The sequence below is a fragment of the Oncorhynchus tshawytscha genome, unplaced genomic scaffold (assembly GCF_018296145.1).
Source record: "Oncorhynchus tshawytscha isolate Ot180627B unplaced genomic scaffold, Otsh_v2.0 Un_contig_7957_pilon_pilon, whole genome shotgun sequence".
Taxonomy (NCBI): domain Eukaryota; kingdom Metazoa; phylum Chordata; class Actinopteri; order Salmoniformes; family Salmonidae; genus Oncorhynchus; species Oncorhynchus tshawytscha.
In genome coordinates, this window is record NW_024609337.1 from 80,789 (window position 1) to 105,000 (window position 24,212).

Genomic DNA, 24,212 nt, shown 5'->3' on the forward strand with positions numbered 1-24,212 from the left:
CAACATCAAGGCCAGGCAGCCATATCATCTTCTAAATCTCACATCACCAGCCCCCGTCCTCACCCCCCACCCCCACGGAGCCAGACCCTCAGCAGATTGAGTGACAGACACTGTCACCAGGACACATTCCACGGGATTAACATCAACATCTGGATCAACAAGGTGGCAGAAGGAGTGTGAGTGTGTGTAGGAGAGTGTGTGTGTGTGTGTGTGTGTGTGTGTGTAGGTGTGTGTGTGTAGGTGTGTGTGTGTAGGTGTGTGTGTGTGTAGGTGTGAAGGGGGTTACAGGCCAGTTGGTTCCCTGCGTCTCTTAACAAAGAAGTGCTAAGGGAGGCATCATGTCTGCTCCACAGCTAAACACCACTTCAAACCTGTCCAACACATCCACAGGTCAATGGGACCTCACTATTACCTGGTCCATCTTACGGGCCGTACTTGGTCCATTACATCTGGTCCATTGACATACAACAATATTAACATCAACCGGAGAGCCTCCGGAGCACATTTTGGTGGGTACTCAACAGTCCCCCATCTACCCCCTGTGTCCTGGTCACCGTTTTGGTGGATACTCAACAGTCCCCCATCTACCCCCTGTGTCCTGGTCACCGTTTTGGTGGATACTCAACAGTCCCCCATCTACCCCCTGTGTCCTGGTCAACGTTACCGTTTTGGTGGATACTCAACAGTCCCCCATCTACCCCCTGTGTCCTGGTCAACGTTACCGTTTTGGTGGATACTCAACAGTCCCCCATCTACCCCTGTGTCCTGGTCAACGTTACCGTTTTGGTGGATACTCAACAGTCCCCCATCTACCCCCTGTGTCATGGTCAACGTCAACGTTTTGGAATGTTAGTCACCTTGGCAACTAGAGGAGCCCAATAAACAACCGTGTCTACCCACCCGTCTGACCAATAGAGGAGCTCAGTGCTGGAAAGTCAATTTCACACCCAGTTAAAGGCCTACTATGTCATTAAACCAGCCTTTAAATACAACTAACCTTCTCATGTAGCGGTTATTATAACACAATCCCTCTGGCTGTATGGGGTCATTATAACACAATCCCTCTGTCTGTATGGGGTCATTATAACACAATCCCTCTGTCTGTATGGGGTCATTATAACACAATCCCTCTGGCTGTATGGGGTCATTATAACACAATCCCTCTGTCTGGGGTCATTATACACAATCCCTCTGTCTGTATGGGGTCAATAACACAATCCCTCTGTCTGCTGGGGTCAGTCAATCCCTCTGGCTGTATCATTATAACACAGTCCAACCCCTATGTCTGGCCTTTAATTATACAACTGTGTCCTGGTCAACCTTCTCTGTATGGGGTCATTATAACACAATCCCTCTGGCTGTATGGGGTCATTATAACACAATCCCTCTGGCTGTATGGGGTCATTATAACACAATCCCTCTGTCTGTATGGGGTCATTATAACACAATCCCTCTGGCTGTATGGGGTCATTATAACACAATCCCTCTGGCTGTATGGGGTCATTATAACACAATCCCTCTGGCTGTATGGGGTCATTATAACACAATCCCTCTGGCTGTATGGGGTCATTATAACACAATCCTCTCTGTGGTCATTATAACACAATCCCTCTGTATGGGGTCATTATAACACAATCCCTCTGTCTGTATGGGGTCATTATAACACAATCCTCTGGCTCTGTATGGGGTCATTATAACACAATCCCTCTGGCTGTATGGGGTCATTATAACACAATCCCTCTGGCTGTATGGGGTCATTATAACACAATCCCTCTGGCTGTATGGGGTCATTATAACACAATCCCTCTGGCTGTATGGGGTCATTATAACAACCACCTCAATCCCTCTGGCTGTATGGGGTCATTATAACACAATCCCTCTGGCTGTATGGGGTCATTATAACACAATCCCTCTGGCTGTATGGGGTCATTATAACACACCACCTCAATACCTCTGGCTGTATGGGGTCATTATAACACACCATCAATACCTCTGGCTGTATGGGGTCATTATAACACATTATAACCCTCTGGCTGTATGGGGTCATTATAACACACCACCTCAATACCTCTGGCTGTATGGGGTCATTATAACACAATCCCTCTGGCTGTATGGGGTCATTATAACACAATCCCTCTGGCTGTATGGGGTCATTATAACACACCACCTCAATACCTCTGGCTGTATGGGGTCATTATAACACACCACCTCAATACCTCTGGCTGTATGGGGTCATTATAACACAATCCCTCTGGCTGTATGGGGTCATTATAACACAATCCCTCTGGCTGTATGGGGTCATTATAACACACCACCTCAATACCTCTGGCTGTATGGGGTCATTATACACCACCTCAATCCTCTCTGGCTGTATCCCTCTGGCTGTATGGGGTCATTATAACACAATCCCTCTGGCTGTATGGGGTCATTATACACAATCCCACAATATAACCCTCTGGCTGTATGGGGTCATTATAACACAATCCCTCTGGCTGTATGGGGTCATTATAACACAATCCCTCTGGCTGTATGGGGTCATTATAACACAATCCCTCTGGCTGTATGGGGTCATTATAACACAATCCCTCTGGCTGTATGGGGTCATTATAACACAATCCCTCTGGCTGTATGGGGTCATTATAACACAATCCCTCTGGCTGTATGGGGTCATTATAACACACCACCTCTGGCTGTATGGGGTCATTATAACACAATCCCTCTGGCTGTATGGGGTCATTATAACACAATCCCTCTGTCTGTATGGGGTCATTATAACACAATCCCTCTGGCTGTATGGGGTCATTATAACATCCCTCTGGCTGTATGGGGTCATTATAACACCCTCTGGCTGTATGGGGTCATTATAACACAATACCTCTGGCTGTATGGGGTCATGGGGTATATAACACAATCCCTCTGGCTGTATGGGGTCATTATAACACACCCCCTCTGGCTGTATGGGGTCATTATAACACAATCCCTCTGGCTGTATGGGGTCATTATAACACAATCCCTCTGGCTGTATGGGGTCAATATAACACAATCCCTCTGGCTGTATGGGGTCATTATAACACAATCCCTCTGGCTGTATGGGGTCATTATAACACAATCCCTCTGTCTGTATGGGGTCATTATAACACAATCCCTCTGGCTGTATGGGGTCATTATAACACAATCCCTCTGGCTGTATGGGGTCATTATAACACAATCCCTCTGTCTGTATGGGGTCAATATAACACAATCCCTCTGGCTGTATGGGGTCAATATATACCTCTGGCTGTATGGGGTCATATAACCTCTGGCTGTATGGGGTCAATATAACACAATACCTCTGGCTGTATGGGGTCAATATAACACTCTGGCTGTACCTCTGGCTGTATGGGGTCAATATAACACAATAACACCTCTGGCTGTATGGGGTCAATATAACACAATACCTCTGGCTGTATGGGGTCATTATAACACAATACCTCTGGCTGTATGGGGTCAATATAACACAATCCCTCTGGCTGTATGGGGTCAATATAACACAATACCTCTGGCTGTATGGGGTCATTATAACACAATACCTCTGGCTGTATGGGGTCATATATCCCTCTGGCTGTATGGGGTCATTATAACACCCTCTGGCTGTATGGGGTCATTATAACACAATCCCTCTGGCTGTATGGGGTCATTATAACACAATCCCTCTGGCTGTATGGGGTCATTATAACACAATCCCTCTGGCTGTATGGGGTCATTATAACACAATCCCTCTGGCTGTATGGGGTCATTATAACACAATCCCTCTGGCTGTATGGGGTCATTATAACACAATCCCTCTGGCTGTATGGGGTCATTATAACACAATCCCTCTGGCTGTATGGGGTCATTATAACACAATCCCTCTGGCTGTATGGGGTCATTATAACACAATCCCTCTGGCTGTAACACAATCCCTCTGGGGGTCATTATAACACAATCCCTCTGGCTGTATGGGGTCATTATAACACAATCCCTCTGGCTGTATGGGGTCATTATAACACAATCCCTCTGGCTGTATGGGGTCATTATAACACAATCCCTCTGGCTGTATGGGGTCATTATAACACAATCCCTCTGGCTGTATGGGGTCATTATAACACAATCCCTCTGGCTGTATGGGGTCATTATAACACAATCCCTCTGGCTGTATGGGGTCATTATAACACAATCCCCCTCTGGCTGTATGGGGTCAATATAACACAATCCCTCCCTGGCTGGCTGTATGGGGGTCAATATAACACAATACCTCTGGCTGTATGGGGTCATTATAACACAATACCTCTGGCTGTATGGGGTCAATATAACACAATCCCTCTGGCTGTATGGGGTCAATATAACACAATCCCTCTGGCTGTATGGGGTCAATATAACACAATCCCTCTGGCTGTATGGGGTCAATATAACACAATACCTCTGGCTGTATGGGGTCAATATAACACAATACCTCTGGCTGTATGGGGTCATTATAACACAACAGGTTAGTAATGGAGATCCATCTCCTTTATAAAAGTCTCATAAATTCATTCAATGTCATGATCCTTATTTATCCCCAACTGAAGTAAGACATTCATTGGCATATCACTTATACACACCACCTCTACAGACCAGACAGACTTACCCCTAGACACCACCTCTAGAGACCAGACAGACTTACCCCTAGACACCACCTCTACAGACCAGACAGACTTACCCCTAGACACCACCTCTACAGACCAGACCTCTACAGACCAGACAGTCTTACCCCTAGACACCACCTCTACAGACCAGACAGACTTACCCCTAGACACCACCTCTACAGACCAGACAGACTTACCCCTAGACACCACCTCTACAGACCAGACAGACTTACCCCTAGACACCACCTCTACAGACCAGACAGACTTACCCCTAGACACCACCTCTAGAGACCAGACAGACTTACCCCTAGACACCACCTCTACAGACCAGACAGACTTACCCCTAGACACCACCTCTAGAGACCAGACAGACTTACCCCTAGACACCACCTCTACAGACCAGACAGACTTAGACACCACCTCCAGACCAGACAGACACCACCTCTACAGACCAGACAGACTTACCCCCTAGACACCACCTACAGACCAGACAGTCTTACCCCTAGAGCTACAGACCAGACAGACTTACCCCTAGACACCACCTCTACAGACCAGACAGACTTACCCCTAGACACCACCTCTACAGACCAGACAGACTTACCCCTAGACACCACCTCTACAGACCAGACAGACTTACCCCTAGACACCACCTCTACAGACCAGACAGACTTACCCCTAGACACCACCTCTACCGACCAGACACCCCTAGACACCACCTCTACAGACCAGACAGACTTACCGCGCTGGCGTCGACATCACTGTGCACCGCCACTGTTTTGATACCCATCTTCTTACATGTTTTCATCACCTGCCAGAGACAATGAAGAAGACGTGTGATCAGCTTTTATTCAAGACATCAATAATAATAATAGTCTATAATGTTTACTAGGTGCTATAGACCTGCTATAGGCGCAGTAGAGAGATGAGACACGGTGTAGCTTAGGAGGGCTTTCATCCTGTCTCTGTCTTTTAACCTGAGTACCAGTGATGCTTAGTTAACACACAGTCTTACCCTGCAGGCGATCTCTCCTCTGTTTGCAATAAGGATCTTATCAAAGGTCTAGTAGGGTGAAAGGGAAGAAAGAGATTAGTGTGGGAACTCATTGTCACAACAAATCATTTGCTCCTGTGTGTGTGTGTGTGTGTGTGTGTACCAGTAAACACGTAGAAACACAGTAAGTGAAAGCGTCTGGTTCTGTCAGTCTTTCCGTTCCTCTGGTCTGAACACCTTATTAAATGAAACGTCTTTCCTCTGTCCCCTCTTACACCCCCCCCACACACACACACACACACACACACACACACAGCTCAACCCCCTGCCTGTCCTACTGCTAAACACTATGGCCAGAGGCAAGGTTGGCGGTTTGAAGATGAAAGGACAAAGCTAGGAGGATGTGACATGTTGTTTATATTGGGGATGGAGGGAAATTAAGGTTTCCCCTTGTAACATTTAGAGAGAAAAGATATTACTCTGCTAGCAACAAAAAAAATACACTCTGTGTTACTCAGGTTCATGTTGACAAACCTCCACAAGTCATGACAAAGTACTGTTTTTAAATCAGAGCTCTGTCAACACAAAGTACTGTATTTAATCAGATGTCTGTCAACACAAAGTACTGTATTTAATCAGATGTCTGTCAACACAAAGTACTGTATTTAATCAGATGTCTGTCAACACAAAGTACTGCATTTAATCAGATGTCTGTCAACACAAAGTACTGTATTTAATTTCAATACAGAACTACTCCTATCCTTCCTGGCATCATGTGACAACCCTGCACCCAGTGAGCCATACTACTCCTATCCTTCCTGGCATCATGTGACAACCCTGCACCCAGTGAGTCATACTACTCCTATCCTTCCTGGCATCATGTGACAACCCTGCACCCAGTGAGTCATACTACTCCTATCCTTCCTTGCATCATGTGACAACCCTGCACCCAGTGAGTCATACTCCTATCCTTCCTATCATGACAGATGAGCCATACTACTCCTATCCTTCCTGCATCATGTGACAACCCTGCACCCAGTGAATCATACTACTCCTATCCTTCCTTGCATCATGTGACAACCCTGCACCCAGTGAGCCATACTACTCCTATCCTTCCTTGCATCATGTGACAACCCTGCACCCAGTGAGCCATTACTCCTATGCATCATGTGACAACCCTGCACCCAGTGAGCCATACTACTCCTATCCTTCCAGCATCATGTGACAACCCTGCACCCAGTGAGCCATACTACTCCTATCCTTCCTTGCATCATCAACCCTGCACCCAGTGAGCCATACTCAACCCTCCAGTGCATCTGTGACAACCCTGCACCCAGTGAGCCATACTACTCCTATCCTTCCTTGCATCATGTGACAACCCTGCACCCAGTGAGCCATACTACTCCTATCCTTCCTTGCATCATGTGACAACCCTGCACCCAGTGAGCCATACTACTCCTATCCTTCCTGGCATCATGTGACAACCCTGCACCCAGTGAGTCATACTACTCCTATCCTTCCTGGCATCATGTGACAACCCTGCACCCAGTGCATCCTTCCTGGCCAGTGACCCTGCACCCATCACTACTCCTATCCTTCCTGGCATCATGTGACAACCCTGCACCCAGTGAGCCATACTACTCCTATCCTTCCTGGCATCATGTGACAACCCTGCACCCAGTGAGCCATACTACTCCTATCCTTCCTGGCATCATGTGACAACCCTGCACCCAGTGAGCCATACTACTCCTATCCTTCCTGGCATCATGTGACAACCCTGCACCCAGTGAGTCATACTACTCCTATCCTTCCTGGCATCATGTGACAACCCTGCACCCAGTGAGCCATACTACTCCTATCCTTCCTGGCATCATGTGACAACCCTGCACCCAGTGAGCCATACTACTCCTATCCTTCCTGGCATCATGTGACAACCCTGCACCCAGTGAGCCATACTACTCCTATCCTTCCTGGCATCATGTGACAACCCTGCACCCAGTGAGTCATACTACTCCTATCCTTCCTGGCATCATGTGACAACCCTGCACCCAGTGAGCCATACTACTCCTATCCTTCCTGGCATCATGTGACAACCCTGCACCCAGTGAGCCATACTACTCCTATCCTTCCTGGCATCATGTGACAACCCTGCACCCAGTGAGCCATACTACTCCTATCCTTCCTGGCATCATGTGACAACCCTGCACCCAGTGAGCCATACTACTCCTATCCTTCCTGGCATCATGTGACAACCCTGCACCCAGTGAGCCATACTACTCCTATCCTTCCTTGCATCATGTGACAACCCTGCACCCAGTGAGCCATACTACTCCTATCCTTCCTGGCATCATGTGACAACCCTGCACCCAGTGAGTCATACTACTCCTATCCTTCCTGGCATCATGTGACAACCCTGCACCCAGTGAGCCATACTACTCCTATCCTTCCTGGCATCATGTGACAACCCTGCACCCAGTGAGCCATACTACTCCTATCCTTCCTGGCATCATGTGACAACCCTGCACCCAGTGAGCCATACTACTCCTATCCTTCCTGGCATCATGTGACAACCCTGCACCCAGTGAGTCATACTACTCCTATCCTTCCTTGCATCATGTGACAACCCTGCACCCAGTGAGTCATACTACTCCTATCCTTCCTGGCATCATGTGACAACCCTGCACCCAGTGAGCCATACTACTCCTATCCAATGTTCCCTCTATACTGCACCTTTAGAGACTGAACTTCACTGAGTTCACCCCATTAGTTTGCACTACAGGGCCTTCGGAAAGTATTCAGACCCCTTCACTTTTTCCACATTTTGTTACGTTACAGCCTTATTCTAAAATGGATTAAATACGATTTTTTTAAATCCTCAGCATCTACATGCATTGCCCCATAATGAAACAGAGAAAAAAGTTTTTGAAATGTTTGCAAATTTATAAAAAAATTCAAAAACAAATAGCTTAGTAGTATTCAGATCCTTCGTTATGAGACTCGAAATTGAGCTCAGGTGCATCCTGTTAACATTGATCATCCTTGAGATGTTTCTACAACTTGAATGGAGTCCACCTGGGGTAAATTCAATGCATTGGACATGATTTGGAAAGGCACACAGCTGTCTATATAAGGTCCCACAGTTGACAGTGCATGTCAGAGCAAAAACCAAGCCATGAGGTCGAAGGAATTGTCCGTAGAGCTCTGAGACAGGATTGTGTTGATGCACAGATCTGGGGAAGGGTATCAAAACATTCCTGCAGCATTGAAGCTCCCCAAGAACATAGTGGCCTCCATCATTCTTAGCCTCCATCATAGATCTGGCCACCCGGCCAAACTGATCAACCGGGGGAGAAGGGCCTTGGTCGGGGAGGTGACCAAGAACCCGATGGTCACTCTGACAGAGCTCCAGAGATCCTCTGTGGAGATGGGAGAACCTTCTGGAAAGACAACCATCTTTGCAGCACTCCACCAATCAGGCCTTAATGGTAGAGTGGCCAGACAGAAGCTACTTCTTAGTAAAAGGCACATGACAGCCCGCTTGGAGTTTGCCAAAAGGCACCTAAAGACTTTCAGACTTTGAGAAACAAGATTCTCTGGTCTGATGAAACCAAGATTGAAGTATTTGGCCTGAATATCAAGCATCACTTCTGGAGGAAACCTGGCACCATCCCTACGGTGAAGCATGGAGGTGGCAGCATCATGCTTTGGGGATGTTTTTCAGTGGCAGGGACTGAGAGATTCTTCAAATAGCCCCTTTTTGCCTCAATGACAATACCACCCATACCTTATCACAACACAACTGACTGGCTCAAACGCATTAAGGAAAGAAATTCCACAAATTAACTTTTAAGAAGGCAAACCTGTTCATTGAAATGCATTCCAGGTGACTACCTCGTGAATCTGGCTGAGAGAATGCCAAGTGTACAAAGCTGTCATCAAGTTAAAGGGTGGCTACTTTGAAGAATCTCAAATATAAAATATATTTAGATTTGTTTAACACTTTTTTTGGTTACTACATGATTCCATGTGTTATTTCATAGTTTTGATGTCTTCACTATTATTCTACAATGAAGAAAATAGTCAAAAATAAAGAAAAACCCTTGAATGATGCGGTGTGGTACAACTTTTGACCAGTAGTGTATGTAAATGTGATTTCAGTTTGTTATATATTTTTTAAATTTGCAAAAGAAATTCTACTATTTTTGCTTTGTCATTATGGGGTATTGTGTGTGTGTATTGATGGGGGGGGGGTGATGATTTAATCCATTTAGAATATGGTTGTAATGTAACAAAATGTGGAAAAAGTCGAGGGGTCTCAATACTTTCCGAAGGAAAAAAGTTTTTTTTCTGTGATCGAATCAACATTATATCAGCCCCTTTTCAATGCAACAAGCCAAAACAAATCTAGCTTTGCAAGATTGAGTCTGTGATGTTGTAGGCAGAGCTGGAGCACAACGGGAGTAGAATTCTATTGGCCCATGAGCTGTCTTTCAATCCCCTGTAGGATATATATCAAAAGCTATTTGCATGTTTAAATGTTATGGGATTTGCTCCATTGGTTTTGTCTGTAGGCCTACATTATGCTCCAATAGCCCCCCCCCCCCTTCCATGCATCATTGTGACAGCCCTGCACCCTGTGAATCATATGTTACCTTCTCATTGGAATCATAAACAGTGGAGTACTGGACTCGACTGGACGCCACACAGCATCTGGACTGGAAAGAGGCATGCTGCAGGGAAACATTTCAGAAACATGAACGTTATAGTACCACACGCAAACATCAGAAACACCACTCTTCGCTATTCTTTATAATGGACACATGCCGAACATCACAAAGAGGTGAAGGTTAAACGTGATGGCAGCTGTGTTGTTTCTATTACACCAACAGCGCCCAGTACTGCTGAGCTGGAACGAAGGCATATCCCGATATACGATTGCTGTTCAGGTCACAACGTTACATTCAAGGACAGTTTTTCATTCAAAGACAGTTACATTTAGTCATGTGGTGAAGGTTCAACCAGTTCAGGATTGTGTTATATAGTGTAACAACTTATTAGCAAGATGCTAACGGGTTGGACGCTTTGACATTGACAGAGGAGGAACGGACGAAGCTGTACATTCTCTAATACGAATAACTTAAACATTTATACCGCGAAATTAAACATGTAAATGTCAGATAGAGTAGAGAATGCTTACATCTTACAAACTTCAAAAGAAGAGAGACGGCTTGAGAGAAGGTGTGTGAGTGACAGACAGACTTGCTAGCTTGGCAGGCTAGCGAACAGATGTCCGATTGTGTGGTGCTAGAAACTTGCATTAAAAAGCATAGATTGTCGGGTGTTTCGGTTTTGCAAGAGCTCTTAATGAATTTCAAATAACTAGCTACAAGATTACGTTTACAATAACTGACAGCTCACCTTAGCAACAAGCAAAACTCTTCGCAGGGTTGAAGTGATCATGTACGCCGCCATGTCTGTCCGGGTGAGGGGAGCGTGGTAGTGACGTATGACAGGGGAGTGTGCTCCGTCTTCCAATCAAATCGCGTAACCGGACGTAGAAGTACGTACGTAGAAGGACGTACGTAGAAGTACGTACGTAGAAGGACGTCGGTAGAGCCTTGAGGGGTTTCAAGGTATTTAGATTGAATGGACCATACAGTAACCTACTTTTATAATGCAAAGCCTCGTCTTACTTCTTTGTCCCATCTGTTTTCTCACCTTCTCGCCTGTTTTCCTACCTTTTCAAATGATATGAACAACAATGATGTTGAATATTATCAACATAGTAGGCATTCCGAGTGACATTTGGAATTTGTGGACTTTTACAGAGATAAGCCTAGAAGAAATCAATTTTTCCTATATTTTCATAATGTAATGTTAGTGTCACACAGTAGAATACAGTCATGTACAATATCAATGTATCTTCATTATTATCTGGAAATGGGGAAGAAATCTATAAAAACTTAAATGATGGAATTAGGTCTATATCTGGGTTTATTTGGGTTGGCCTATAGACTTCTTTCCCCAACTCTTTAACCGTTCTTTCCTGTCTCTCGTTATTGTCCACTGCAATGACAGGAATAAAAACAGAACACAGCAGGCCGTGTAAACTCCAACCTGTAAGAAATGACTGGCGCGGTATTAAAATACTCATACGAACCGCACTATTTGCGATGTAAATTGAGTGTCAGGTACACGGTATGTTAGCGTGGGTATTCGAACACCGCTCCAGACTTTGTTATCCTCGCTGATTATTACCCGTGTAAAATACACTCATGTACAATATTTTTAGTTTTGTTTATAAAATGGTCGAATTAATCAACTAAAGGGGTCTCATTTCAATGACCTTTTTTTTTTAAACGAACAAACATGAAATAACAAAACAAGTTGCATTTCTCATAAACAATAGTTTGGTGGCGATCAATCCAAGTCGTCCAGCCATAATAAGGATGAAGTAATCCCTTCTCCACATAAATAATCAATCATTGAATTGATGATTCTGAACAATAGACGCATGATAATTTATGCATAGATGTAATTTATTATCTTACATATCAGTAGGGTACATATACAATTTAGACTTGTATACATTCCATATCATACTCCATATCATACTTCTTGGTGCAGGGAGCGTTCAAACTGAACTTTCTTTTAATGCAAAACATTTACAGAGAGACACGAATTTAAAAAGGAATGAAGACAGGCATTTGAAACATCTGATTCATTTTACTCACACGTTTGTTAACATAATAGACGTACAGAAAAACAACGCAGCGACGTTATTTTTATATAAATGATGTCTGAACTGGGCATCTCAAGAGGTCGTTGATGGAGGACAACGCAAAGTCAACCTGTTCAACTTCAACAAAAACTTGTTTCCATTTTTTTTTAAATGTGCACAATTAAACTAAGGTTAACTTTGGCACTTGTTTAAAATACTTTTAAATATTTCATGTTCAGTCTCAAACTCCCCATCAACTATAAAAATAACCGATCTCAAAATGACAACGAAAGACTGATAATTAAACAACCATCGAAAGAAAAATAACGTTTGTTTTTTACATAAGACATTTTCTTCTTTGGCTTCCAATGTTTTAGTGCAACGTTCTTGTTTCATATTTCAATCGCGCGTAAAGCGTCCATCTAGGCCAGTCAGATGCTCATTGTATTTGTTGCCTGTTTTTCCTTCATTTTTTTGCCGTCGTTTTCCCGTTAGTCTTGAGTGTGATCTTCAGACATACCACTCACTGAAGTTGGACGAGAGGTTGCTGTGTCCGCTACCGAGGACCGCAGAGTCCGGGGACATGATGCTCTGGGTCTCCGAGGCAGGGGACACTAAACTCGGGGGCGTCGAGGACTCATATCCGCTGCTGGCCCCGGGCGAAGTGTCTGCTACTGACAAAGAATCATGCACCTAAAATAAATAAAAACAAATCGGTCAAAAAACACTCCCTCAAAGATGACCACAATTTCGGCACAAAAGTCCCCACAATTTTGTCACAGGACAAGTATATTTTGGCAAAGAGAGAAAACGGACCTTCATATGTTTTCTCAGAGAGCTGGGGTGTGTGTAGGACTTGACACACTTCTTGCACAGATAGGGCTTGTCAGACGTGTGAACGTGCAGGTGTTTCTTGCGGTCACTGCTGTTGGCGAAGCGTCTGTCGCAGCCGAAGAAATCACACATGAACGGTTTCTCCCCTGGAGGAGAACAGAATGAGGGGATTAGTTTAAATGTGTTTGTTGGTTTAAACACAGTCACAGTTGTTTTCAAATATCTGATACGATTTAGTTGTAGGCCCCGCCGATAAAACCCAAAGCACATCAACAAATAAAAACACGGGAGAGTTATGAATCATTTTTAGGACACAGGCAGTACACCAGCATGGGGACACTTACCTATAAACTTTCTAAACAACATCACTTCATACATAACTCAAATCAGATATCTGAAACTGACGTTTATATCCATGAGATATTCAACCTGCAGACATCAAATCAAAATTAAATCAAACTTTATTTGTCACAAACAACAAGTGTAGACTTTACCGTAACACAACATAACAATAATGAGGCTATATTTCGTTTTAAATTACCTGTGTGAGTTCTCTTGTGTATCTTCAAGTTCTCAGAGCGCGCAAAGACCTTGCTGCACGCGGGGAACGGACACGCGAAAGGCTTCTCTCCAGTGTGCACCCGAATATGATTCACCAGCTTGTATTTGGCCTTGAACGATTTGTTCTCGCGTGGGCACTCTTCCCAGAAGCAGGTGTGGCTACTCTGCTCGGGCCCACCGACGTGCTCCACGGAGACGTGCGTAACCAGCTCGTGCATGGTGCCGTAGGTCTTGCCACAGCACCGGCTCGCCCCACCGGGCTGGTCCGGGTCTATCCACTTGCAGATCAACTCTTGTTTGATGCACTGCTGCCGCATGAAGCGGAAGAACGCGGCTGGGTGATGATGGTGGTGAGCTGCCATGCCCATGTTGTGACCCATGGCCCCATATTGGCCGTAAGGGTCGCTCCTTGGACCGGAAACATGGTGATACTGGTCCGCTCTCCCGAATACCTCCCCTGGTAGTCCCAACCGGCCGCCCAGCACGTTTGCAGAGCCGGGGTGCTGGTCGTGCATCCCGGGAAAGAGGAGGTGTCCATGCCCGTGGCCCTGGCCCTCTACGTGTGAGTGATGGAGAGACCCAGCCATAGTCCTGAGGAGAGAGTGCTGATCGCTGGCAGGGGAAGAGTCTCCGAATCCCCGGTTACGCAGGATAAAGTCCCGTGTGGAGTTGGCGTAGGATGGGCCATACCCGGGTCCCTGGCTGGCAATGTGGACCGACTCCATAAAGCTGGGGTCTCTCTCCTGCATCTCGACTGGTGAATGCGCTGAGTGGTGCCTTTGGAACGCGCTCGCACTGACCCCTGAGCCTGATTGCTGGTGACCTCCCTCCAACAGCATCACAGCACGAGCCTGGGCTCGATGAATGGAACGATGCGCAAAGTAAATATGTGAACTGTAGGCGTGCGTAGAAAGCGGTTGAAGAAGTGTCCAAAAGCTCTAAATAAAAATATGTTTCTTTCTCAAATGAGGACTCAATATCTTGCCGCAAAACACATTCCAGATAATTCCTCAGCACCCCAAGGAGAAAAAACTTCCCCAAGCTGTGAATGAATAGCAGGAGTCTCAACAGGAATGTGGCAGGTCATTTACCCGGGAATGAATAAAGGTATTGTGGTAAATGTTCAGAATGCTGTTTGTAAGTATGACTGTTCACTACAACGTGAAAATGCTTATCCCGGGGTCTTCAAAGGGCACTTCTTACCTCCCCTTTTTACAGAACCCCGGGTGTTCACCAAACGCACTCTAATTGGCCACTGCAGCTCATCCCGATCCCAGCCATTCCACCAATTACAGGCAAGCGTCTCATGACTAATCGATGCTTGCTCCGCCCATGTTTTATTACTTTGGAAAGTCTTAACGGGAAAAGGACAAATGTTAGGTGAAATCCTGAAAGTGAAACCAGTCACTTCCTTTACGTTGCTTGAATGCTGAATACTGATGGGGGAAAAAAATACATTAAGTTGTGTGGAAAGTATATATTTTCACTCACACAACACACACACAAGCGTTTAATAATAGATTTTGCAAGCTAGCCATATGTTATGGCAGATCAAAGCTTACATCTGTTTTAACTGATGCACCTCAGCCATACAATTTCATTAGGCCTAAATAAACCCCCGAAGGAGATTTATGTTTAAAGTGAATAAGATGGACTAACAGCAAGGAGAAGAATGACCCCCCCCCCAAAAAAAAAAGTTCCATTGCTCCATGGTTACAGTTACGCACGGCCCTACCTCTTTTGTCCCGCTGGAAACACCACAGGAGTGAGTCGAGTTCAAAGGCAGCCCTGCAGCTCTGGGGTTGGAGGGAAAAAACAACCTTTCAGTCTGAGAGAATGAAGTGTCTCTGTGGAAACATAAAACATTAACCCTGTCCTGTTAGAGGCGCAGAGGAAGATACAAGAAAACAGCTATAGGACCAAAATACAATTGCAAATGTTTGAAATCCGATTCCAAATTATTAGCAGAATCTTCAAGACTTTTCATTTTGGAACATGACATGCCATCCCATGTTCCTTACTATACACTGAATGTGTCAAACCATATATAGAATGAAAAGTGGATATTCTGCAAACGAAATATTTGATATTCAATTGCCAATTCAATTATGTGACAAATGCCCAAGGAAAAGTTTAATTTTACAATTCCACGTTTTACATTTAGTAAATATATGGTTGTGGCCACAACTATCAAATTATTTAGATAGAACGGATATAGTTTATAACCAAATCAAACGTGGCAAAAGAAAACGTTTATTTTTGCTAATCGGCGGAGGAAGAAACCCATCAACCAACATGGATTCAATTTGAAGTAAATCTGGCTTCTCATGATAGGCTATAGAGGGCGTTGACATTATGCATATGTGGGCCCGGCCTATAGATGCCACAGATGTTCACTTGGCGAGCGTCCTCGTGCTTACCACTGGGGGGCGCATCTCAATTAATGCCGAGTATATTCTCATCTCCTTTCCTTCGAATCCACTGATCTGAAAAGACTGGAGTGAGGGAAATAAATCACCTTCATCCGCCATATTGCTTTCTTCTGTTTTTCAAATCAGTGCCGCCTGAGCTGAAGGAATAGGTGATGAAGAGAGGACGCCATTTTACACCATTGGGATACAGTCATAGATCTGCCAGTTTTTCTTACAACTATGTGGGGACGGACCACCTGGTTCTAACCGGGTTTACGGCCAATTTACAGAATATGCCTCATGCTCCTCGGTAGTCCAAAACCTGGGCGGACCGCGTTAAGATCAACGTGGTTTCCCCAAATCAGCGCGGTTTCTATCTGCAGCTGCAGGAAGCATAACGGACAGAGAAAGGCAAGACAGCCAGCCAGAGGCCCGTCTCTACTACCATGCAGCGGCCGGGTGGTCGCCATCGCCACAATGGCCACTCTCTGCTCCGCAATAACAATTCCATGATCTCATACATCGCTTCTCCTTCACCGCGCGCTTCCACCACGGGCGCCTATGCGGAATACTCCACCAACAACAACAGGCCGATAAAGCCCGAGCTGGTCTGCAAATGGACGGACCACGAGCACCGTGACCGAACTTCAAAACAAAGGATATGCGACCAAACTTTCAGCTCCATGCACGAGCTGGTGGACCACGTAAGCACCGAGCACGTCGCTGGGCTCGAGCCCCTGAGCCATGTTTGTATGTGGGAAGAATGCCTGAGAGAAGGAAAGGCGTTTAAAGCCAAATATAAACTGATAAACCACATCAGGGTACACACTGGGGAGAAACCGTTCTCCTGCACTTTCCCAGACTGCGGGAAAGTGTTTGCTCGGTCGGAAAACCTCAAGATTCACACGCGCACGCACACAGGTATGTAGATTATGTTCCATAAAGGACACTGGGAATGCCAACAAAAGAACCTACCCTTTCGTCTCCTTCATTCCATAGTGAAAGATTATGTTATTCTATATGGCGTCATTGGGCCTATACTACAACTAAACAATGGGACAACATTCTAGATGTATATACAGTACGTTAGTCACTGCTTGCCAGACAGCACGTCATCATGTTTACATGCTCCACACACAGTCCTATTCAGGAAGTAGCCTGTTTGTGGAGTAGTAGACTACACTGTGTGGTGGGGTTTGGCCATTGACAAGAAGGGAAGGTCCAGGGAAGCCAGCTGTAGAAAAGGGACATTGTTCTCAGTCAGTGAAGTGACACTGTTTGACATATTTCATGCAGCTACATCAACTCGAGGCTGACAGATGGAGCGCGGTACACACAGTAGGGTGGAGCACACAGTAGGATGGAGCACACAGTAGGATGGAGCACACAGTAGGATGGAGCACACAGTAGGGTGGAGCACACAGTAGGGTGGAGCACACAGTAGGGTGGAGCGCGGTACACACAGTAGGGTGGAGCGCGGTACACACAGTAGGATGGAGCACACAGTAGGATGGAGCACACAGTAGGATGGAGCACACAGTAGGATGGAGCGCGGTACACACAGTAGGATGGAGCACACAGTAGGATGGAGCGCGGTACACACAGTAGGATGGAGCACACAGTAGGATGGAGCGCGGTACACAGGATGGAGCACACAGTAGGATGGAGCGCGGTACACACAGTAGGATGGAGCGCGGTACACACAGTAGGGTGGAGCGCGGTACACACAGTAGGGTGGAGCGCGGTACACACAGTAGGATGGAGCACAGTACACACAGAAGGGTGGAGCGCGGTACACAGTAGGATGGAGCACGGTACACACAGTATGGTGGAGCGGTACACACAGTAGGATGGAGCACACAGTAGGATGGAGCGCGGTACACACAGTAGGATGGAGCGCGGTACACACAGTAGGATGGAGCACGGTACACACAGTAGGATGGAGCGCGGTACACACAGTAGGATACACACAGTAGGATGGAGTACACACAGTAGGATGGAGCACACGGTGGACACAGTAGGGTGGAGCGCGGTACACACAGTAGGGTGGAGCGCGGTACACAGTAGGAGGGTGGAGCGTGGTACACACAGTAGGATGGAGCGCGGTACACACAGTAGGATGGAGCACGGTACACACAGTAGGATGGAGCGCGGTACACACAGTAGGATGGAGCACACAGTAGGATGGAGCGCGGTACACACAGTAGGATGGAGCACACAGTAGGATGGAGCACACAGTAGGATGGGCGCGGTACACAGTAGGATGGAGCACACAGTAGGATGGAGCGCGGTACACACAGTAGGATGGAGCGCGGTACACACAGTAGGATGGAGCGCGGTACACACAGTAGGGTGGAGCGCACACAGTAGGGTGGAGCGGTACACACAGTAGGATGGAGCACAGTACACACAGTAGGTGGAGGAGCACACAGTAGGATGGAGCACGGTACACACAGTATGGTGGGCGCGGTACACACAGTAGGATGGAGCACACAGTAGGATGGAGCACACAGTAGGATGGAGCGCGGTACACACAGTAGGATGGAGCGCGGTACACACAGTAGGGTGGAGCACGGTACACACAGTAGGATGGAGCGCGGTACACACAGTAGGATGGAGCGCGGTACACACAGTAGGATGGAGCGCGGTACACAGTAGGGTGGAGCGCGGTACACACAGTAGGGTGGAGCGCGGTACACACAGTAGGGTGGAGCGCGGTACACAGTAGGGTGGAGCGCGGTACACACAGTAGGGTGGAGAGCACACAGTAGGGTGGAGCGGTACACACAGTAGGGTGGAGCGCGTACACACACAGTGGAGGGTGGAGCGCGGTACACACAGTAGGGTGGAGCGCGGTACACACAGTAGGGTGGAGCGCGGTACACACAGTAGGGTGGAGCGCGGTACACACAGTAGGGTGGAGCGCGGTACACACAGTAGGGTGGAGCGCGGTACACACAGTATGTTGTGTTGAAGATGTTTAGTCCTGTGACTGATGTCATCATTCTATTTCCTCCCCATAACACCTTTCACCTCTCTTTCTAGGTGAGAAGCCATTTCAGTGTGAGTTCTCCGGCTGCCTGCGGAAATTCGCCAACAGTAGTGACCGTAAGAAGCACTCGCAGGTTCACACCAGCGCCAAACCGTACGACTGCAAGTCCCACGGCTGCTTCAAATCCTACACACACCCCAGCTCCCTCAGAAAACACATGAAGATCCACCTCAACGCACTCAAGTCCTCTCCTACCTCCGAACCCATAGACCTGTCGTTCACAGGGATTCTTGGGAAACGTAGTTCCCGGGATTACGTAGCTTCACGGACTAACTGCTCGTCCTCCAGGCTCTCGCTGGCTCCGACGGTGTCCAACATGAAGGAGTGGTACGTGTGTACCAGGACCACAGGTCAGGGACAGAACTACCTCCAACTCACAGCAGACCAGATCAAGTCAGAACCGTGCGGTGCTGATGAGGAGTATTATAACCCCACGTAGCAGGAGGCTTTGCATTAGGGACTGTGTCCACTACAATGGATCCTAAATACAGGGGTAGAAGCTGTAAGAACATGACATGCCTATCAATATGGCCATGTGATTATTTAAAACACTTATTATTATTATTATTATAACCTTTTTATTTAACTAGGCTAGTCAGTTAAGGACAAATTCTTATTTACAATGACGGCCTACCCCCGGCCAAACCCGGACGACACTGGGGCAATTGTGGGACTCCCAATCACGGGCGGATATGATACAGCCTGGATTCGAACCAGGGACTGTAGTGACACAACTCCATGCACTGAGATGCAGTGCCTTAGACCTCTGCGCCACTCGGGAGCGATGAGCACAACACACTTCCCCTGTCAATATGGAGAAGGACAGATGGAATGGAGACTTACTGTATGTGTGAATGTCTGGGCCAGTGTTCATAATGTAGCGTCATGTAAGAGTGCTGATCTGGGATCAGGTTAGCCTCATAATGATTACTAGAGAGAGGACCAGATCCTAGTGCTGGTCTGGGATCAGTTTAGCATTTTAGATCATAATGAATACTAGAGAGAGGACCAGATCCTACTGCTGATCTGGGATCAGTTTAGCCTTTTAGATAATAATGAATACTAGAGAGAGGACCAGATCCTAGTGCTGATCTGGGATCAGATTAGCCTTTTAAAAATCATATTGAAAATGATAGCATTAGACGAGGAGGACCTGATCCTGGATCAGCACTCTGAGGCTCTTTATGAGTACAGGCCCTGATGTCCGTGTGTTATCTAATGAGAAGCCGTAGCCATGAAATGTATTGCCATAAGAGATTAAAGACAACACCCCTCTGATTGACACCCGGGGGCCCGTATTCACAGAGCGTCTCAGAGTAGGAAAGATGATCTAGGATTTAAAAGACAAAACTGCTTTGTAAATACGGGGCCTGATCCGAGTTAGATTCTTAAAGATATTTGAGCTGCGCTTGATTGACTGTTTATGGAGTTGGCACTTTTCTGATTGGTCCATTGGTTCCTGTGTACCAGGCAAACTAAATCAAGCGCATCTCAAGTATTTGACAAATGTAATGGACTCATGTCTGATTGTATAGCTACGCATACTAAAGCAGAGCGTCCGGTGTAGTAATCTAAACATAAAGGTACCTCTGAGACGGTTTGCTCTGTTCAATAACTGTCAGATAGACTCTCTAAAGACTACTTCCAATGGAAGAAATGGTGACTGTTCCCTTGACAGCAGCTCCGGCCCTATAGAAGCCATGTTATGATGTACTTAATGACTTGGGTGTAGAACCGTGATGGGGTTTCGTTGAATTCTGAATGTGAGAAACGTTGCCAGAACCTCATGATGAGTCACTCTGTTTACATGTGACTGTGCTGATCAGTGTGGTGGTCGTTGCTGTGTTGACTTACAGCGACGAGGTTTATTATAGTTTCTGAACATTTATTATTGTGTTTTAAATCTATTTTCTCAGCCTTTCATAGTGCCTCATTAAACCCTATTCCCACATTGATATGTCTATTGGTGAGCTGTTAATTACCACACAACAGATTCATCTATCTATGCTAATAACAGCTGATTTCAGTCAGACAAATATGTTTTCTATGTGGTCAAAGTGAATAGAAACTGTGTGTATAAATAATAATAAATAATCATCATTTCCCCCAGAAGTAACAGGTTGTCTGCTTGTTTTTAAGCAGTATTGACAAGTGAATTATATTGACTATATAAGGGGCCTCCTCTTTTGTTCTGGGAAGCACCATGAATGGCCTTTCTCTGTTTCTATTCACTTTGAAAGTTGAAAATGCTACTTTCTCGTTTGCATTATATACAGGAAGTGCCTTTGTGAATGGTAGGAATCAACTAGATGAAGAGACTTGAGGAAAATAGTCCAACCTGACAGACAAACTCCAGCCGGTTGCAAGGCGCCTGTGGATGAGTAAGAGAGGGGCTTTTAACATGGAACCTACCTGGGGGGAACAGCGTTCTGTTGTCATAACAACACTGCTGAGATGAGTAAGAGAGGGCTTTTAACATGGAACCTACCGGGGGGGAACAGCGTTCTGTTGTCATAACAACACTGCTGAGATGAGTAAGAGAGGGCTTTTAACATGGAACCTACCGGGGGAACAGCGTTCTGTTGTCATAACAACACTGCTGAGATGAGTAAGAGAGGGCTTTTAACATGGAACCTACCGGGGGGGAACAGCGTTCTGTTGTCCTAACAACACTGCTGAGATGAGTAAGAGAGGGCTTTTAACGTGGAACCTACCGGGGGAACAGCGTTCTGTTGTCCTAACAACACTGCTGAGATGAGTAAGAGAGGGCTTTTAACGTGGAACCTACCGGGGGAACAGCGTTCTGTTGTCCTAACAACACTGCTGAGATGAGTAAGAGAGGGCTTTTAACATGGAACCTACCGGGGGAACAGCGTTCTGTTGTCATAACAACACTGCTGAGATGAGTAACAACACTGCTGAGAGTAAGAGGGCTTTTAACGTGGAACCTACCAGGGGGAACAGCGTTCTGTTGTCCTAACAACGCTGCTGAGATGAGTAAGAGAGGGCTTTTAACATGGAACCTACCGGGGGAACAGCGTTCTGTTGTCCTAACAACACTGCTGAGATGAGTAAGAGAGGGCTTTTAACGTGGAACCTACCGGGGAACAGCGTTCTGTTGTCATAACAACACTGCTGAGATGAGTAAGAGAGGGCTTTTGTGGAACCTACCGGGGGAACAGTTGTCCATCTGTTGTCATAACAATTCTGTTGCTGCTGAGATGAGTAAGAGAGGGCTTTTAACGTGGAACCTACCGGGGGAACAGCGTTCTGTTGTCATAACAACACTTCTTCCCCATTGTCTTATGTGGCTGATTGGGACGCTGACTGCAGATAAAGGGACATTCTTAGACCTGGTGACACCACTCTGTCTCAGTGGACATAGTCTGGATCCTGAATCACACCTCCTTCCCTGTACAGCCCATAGGAGTGGTTGAAAGTAGTGTACTATATTGGGGGCCATCCGAGACGAGCCCACAGCCTGCAAAGTGGGAAAGAGAAAAGAGCATGTCCTTTAGTTCCCTATCCATTCTCCATCAAATAGCATGACCTTTAGTCCCCTATCCATTCTCCATCAAATAGCATGACCTTTAGTTCCCTATCCATTCTCCATCAAATAGCATGACCTTTAGTCCCCTATCCATTCTCCATCAAATAGCATGACCTTTAGTCCCCTATCCATTCTCCATCAAATAGCATGACCTTTAGTCCCCTATCCATTCTCCATCAAATAGCATGACCTTTAGTGACCTTTAGTCCCCTATCCATTCTCCATCAAATAGCATGACCTTTAGTTCCCTATCCATTCTCCATCAAATAGCATGACCTTTAGTCCCCTATCCATTCTCCTGGTTGGGTGGGGCGGAAAGGAAATACAAGCCCGGGGATTTGCGGTTTAGCAGAGCTAGTTCCATCAAATAGCATAGCATGACCTTTAGTTCCCTATCCATTCTCCATCAAATAGCATGACCTTTAGTCCCCTATCCATTCTCCATCAAATAGCATGACCTTTAGTCCCCTATCCATTCTCCATCAAATAGCATGACCTTTAGTCCCCTATCCATTCTCCATCAAATAGCATGACCTTTAGTCCCCTATCCATTCTCCATCAAATAGCATGACCTTTAGTCCCCTATCCATTCTCCATCAAATAGCATGACCTTTAGTCCCCTATCCATTCTCCATCAAATAGCATGACCTTTAGTCCCCTATCCATTCTCCATCAAATAGCATGACCTTTAGTCCCCTATCCAAAATCGATCCATTCAAATAGCATGACCTTTAGTCCCCTATCCATTCTCCATCAAAGAGCAGACCTTTAGTCCTGGTTATCCATTCTCCATCTAGGATGACCTCCATTCTCCATACCATAGATACTCCGCATGACCTTTACCATATCCATTCTCCATCAAATAGCATGACCTTTAGTCCCCTATCCATTCTCCATCAAATAGCATGACCTTTAGTCCCCTATCCAAAATCGATCTGATTCAAGGAGGATAGGAAACAACTGACTATGACAAGGAAAGAACAGACCAGATAGATACTCTGGACTGCCTGTTACCATAGATACTCCGGTTACCATAGATACTCCGGACTGCCTGTTACCATAGATACTCCTGTTACCATTCATACTCCTGTTACCATAGATACTCCTGTTACCATAGATACTCTTGTTACCGTAGGGCCTAAGATACTCCTGTTACCATAGATACTCCTGTTACCATAGATACTCCAGTTACCATAGGGCCTAAGATATTCCTGTTACCATGGGGCGTCAGATACTCCTGTTACCATGGGGCGTCAGATACTCCTGTTACCATGGGGCATCAGATACTCCTGTTACCATGGGGCGTCAGATACTCCTGTTACCATGGGGCATCAGATACTCCTGTTACCATGGGGCGTCAGATACTCCTGTTGCTATGGGGCCTCAGATACTCCTGTTACCATAGATAGTCCTGTTACCATGGGGCCTCAGATACTCCTGTTACTATGG

General features: G+C 46.1%; 3 protein-coding genes across 3 annotated transcripts in view; 1 reads left to right on the top strand and 2 right to left on the bottom strand.

Moving 5' to 3' along the window:
• The window catches only part of pcca (propionyl-CoA carboxylase subunit alpha), a 57,341-nt gene extending 46,151 nt beyond the window's left edge, over positions 1–11,190 (bottom strand). Inside the window, exons 1-4 of the mRNA XM_042314903.1 lie at positions 11,053–11,190; positions 10,287–10,364; positions 5,656–5,703; positions 5,383–5,451 (exon numbers count right to left, since the gene is read on the bottom strand). Of these exons, the coding sequence (XP_042170837.1) occupies positions 5,383–5,451; positions 5,656–5,703; positions 10,287–10,364; positions 11,053–11,106 (249 nt within the window). The 5' untranslated portion in view covers positions 11,107–11,190. The remainder of the gene's footprint in view (positions 1–5,382; positions 5,452–5,655; positions 5,704–10,286; positions 10,365–11,052) is intronic.
• A 976-nt stretch (positions 11,191–12,166) lies between these two features.
• Positions 12,167–15,469, bottom strand: LOC112266297 (zinc finger protein ZIC 2-like). The gene is made up of 3 exons (XM_042314904.1): positions 13,731–15,469; positions 13,172–13,335; positions 12,167–13,048 (listed from the first exon to the last, which is right to left on the bottom strand). Exons 1-3 carry the CDS (start codon positions 14,587–14,589, stop codon positions 12,866–12,868), a joined length of 1,206 nt encoding a protein of 401 aa, XP_042170838.1. The 5' UTR covers positions 14,590–15,469; the 3' UTR covers positions 12,167–12,865.
• A 732-nt stretch (positions 15,470–16,201) lies between these two features.
• On the top strand, positions 16,202–21,168 carry LOC121844620 (zinc finger protein ZIC 5-like). Its single transcript, XM_042314905.1, has 2 exons — positions 16,202–17,082; positions 19,207–21,168. The coding sequence occupies exons 1-2, from the start codon at positions 16,608–16,610 to the stop codon at positions 19,650–19,652; spliced, it is 921 nt and encodes a 306-aa protein (XP_042170839.1). The 5' UTR covers positions 16,202–16,607; the 3' UTR covers positions 19,653–21,168.
• Positions 21,169–24,212: the final 3,044 nt, after the last annotated feature.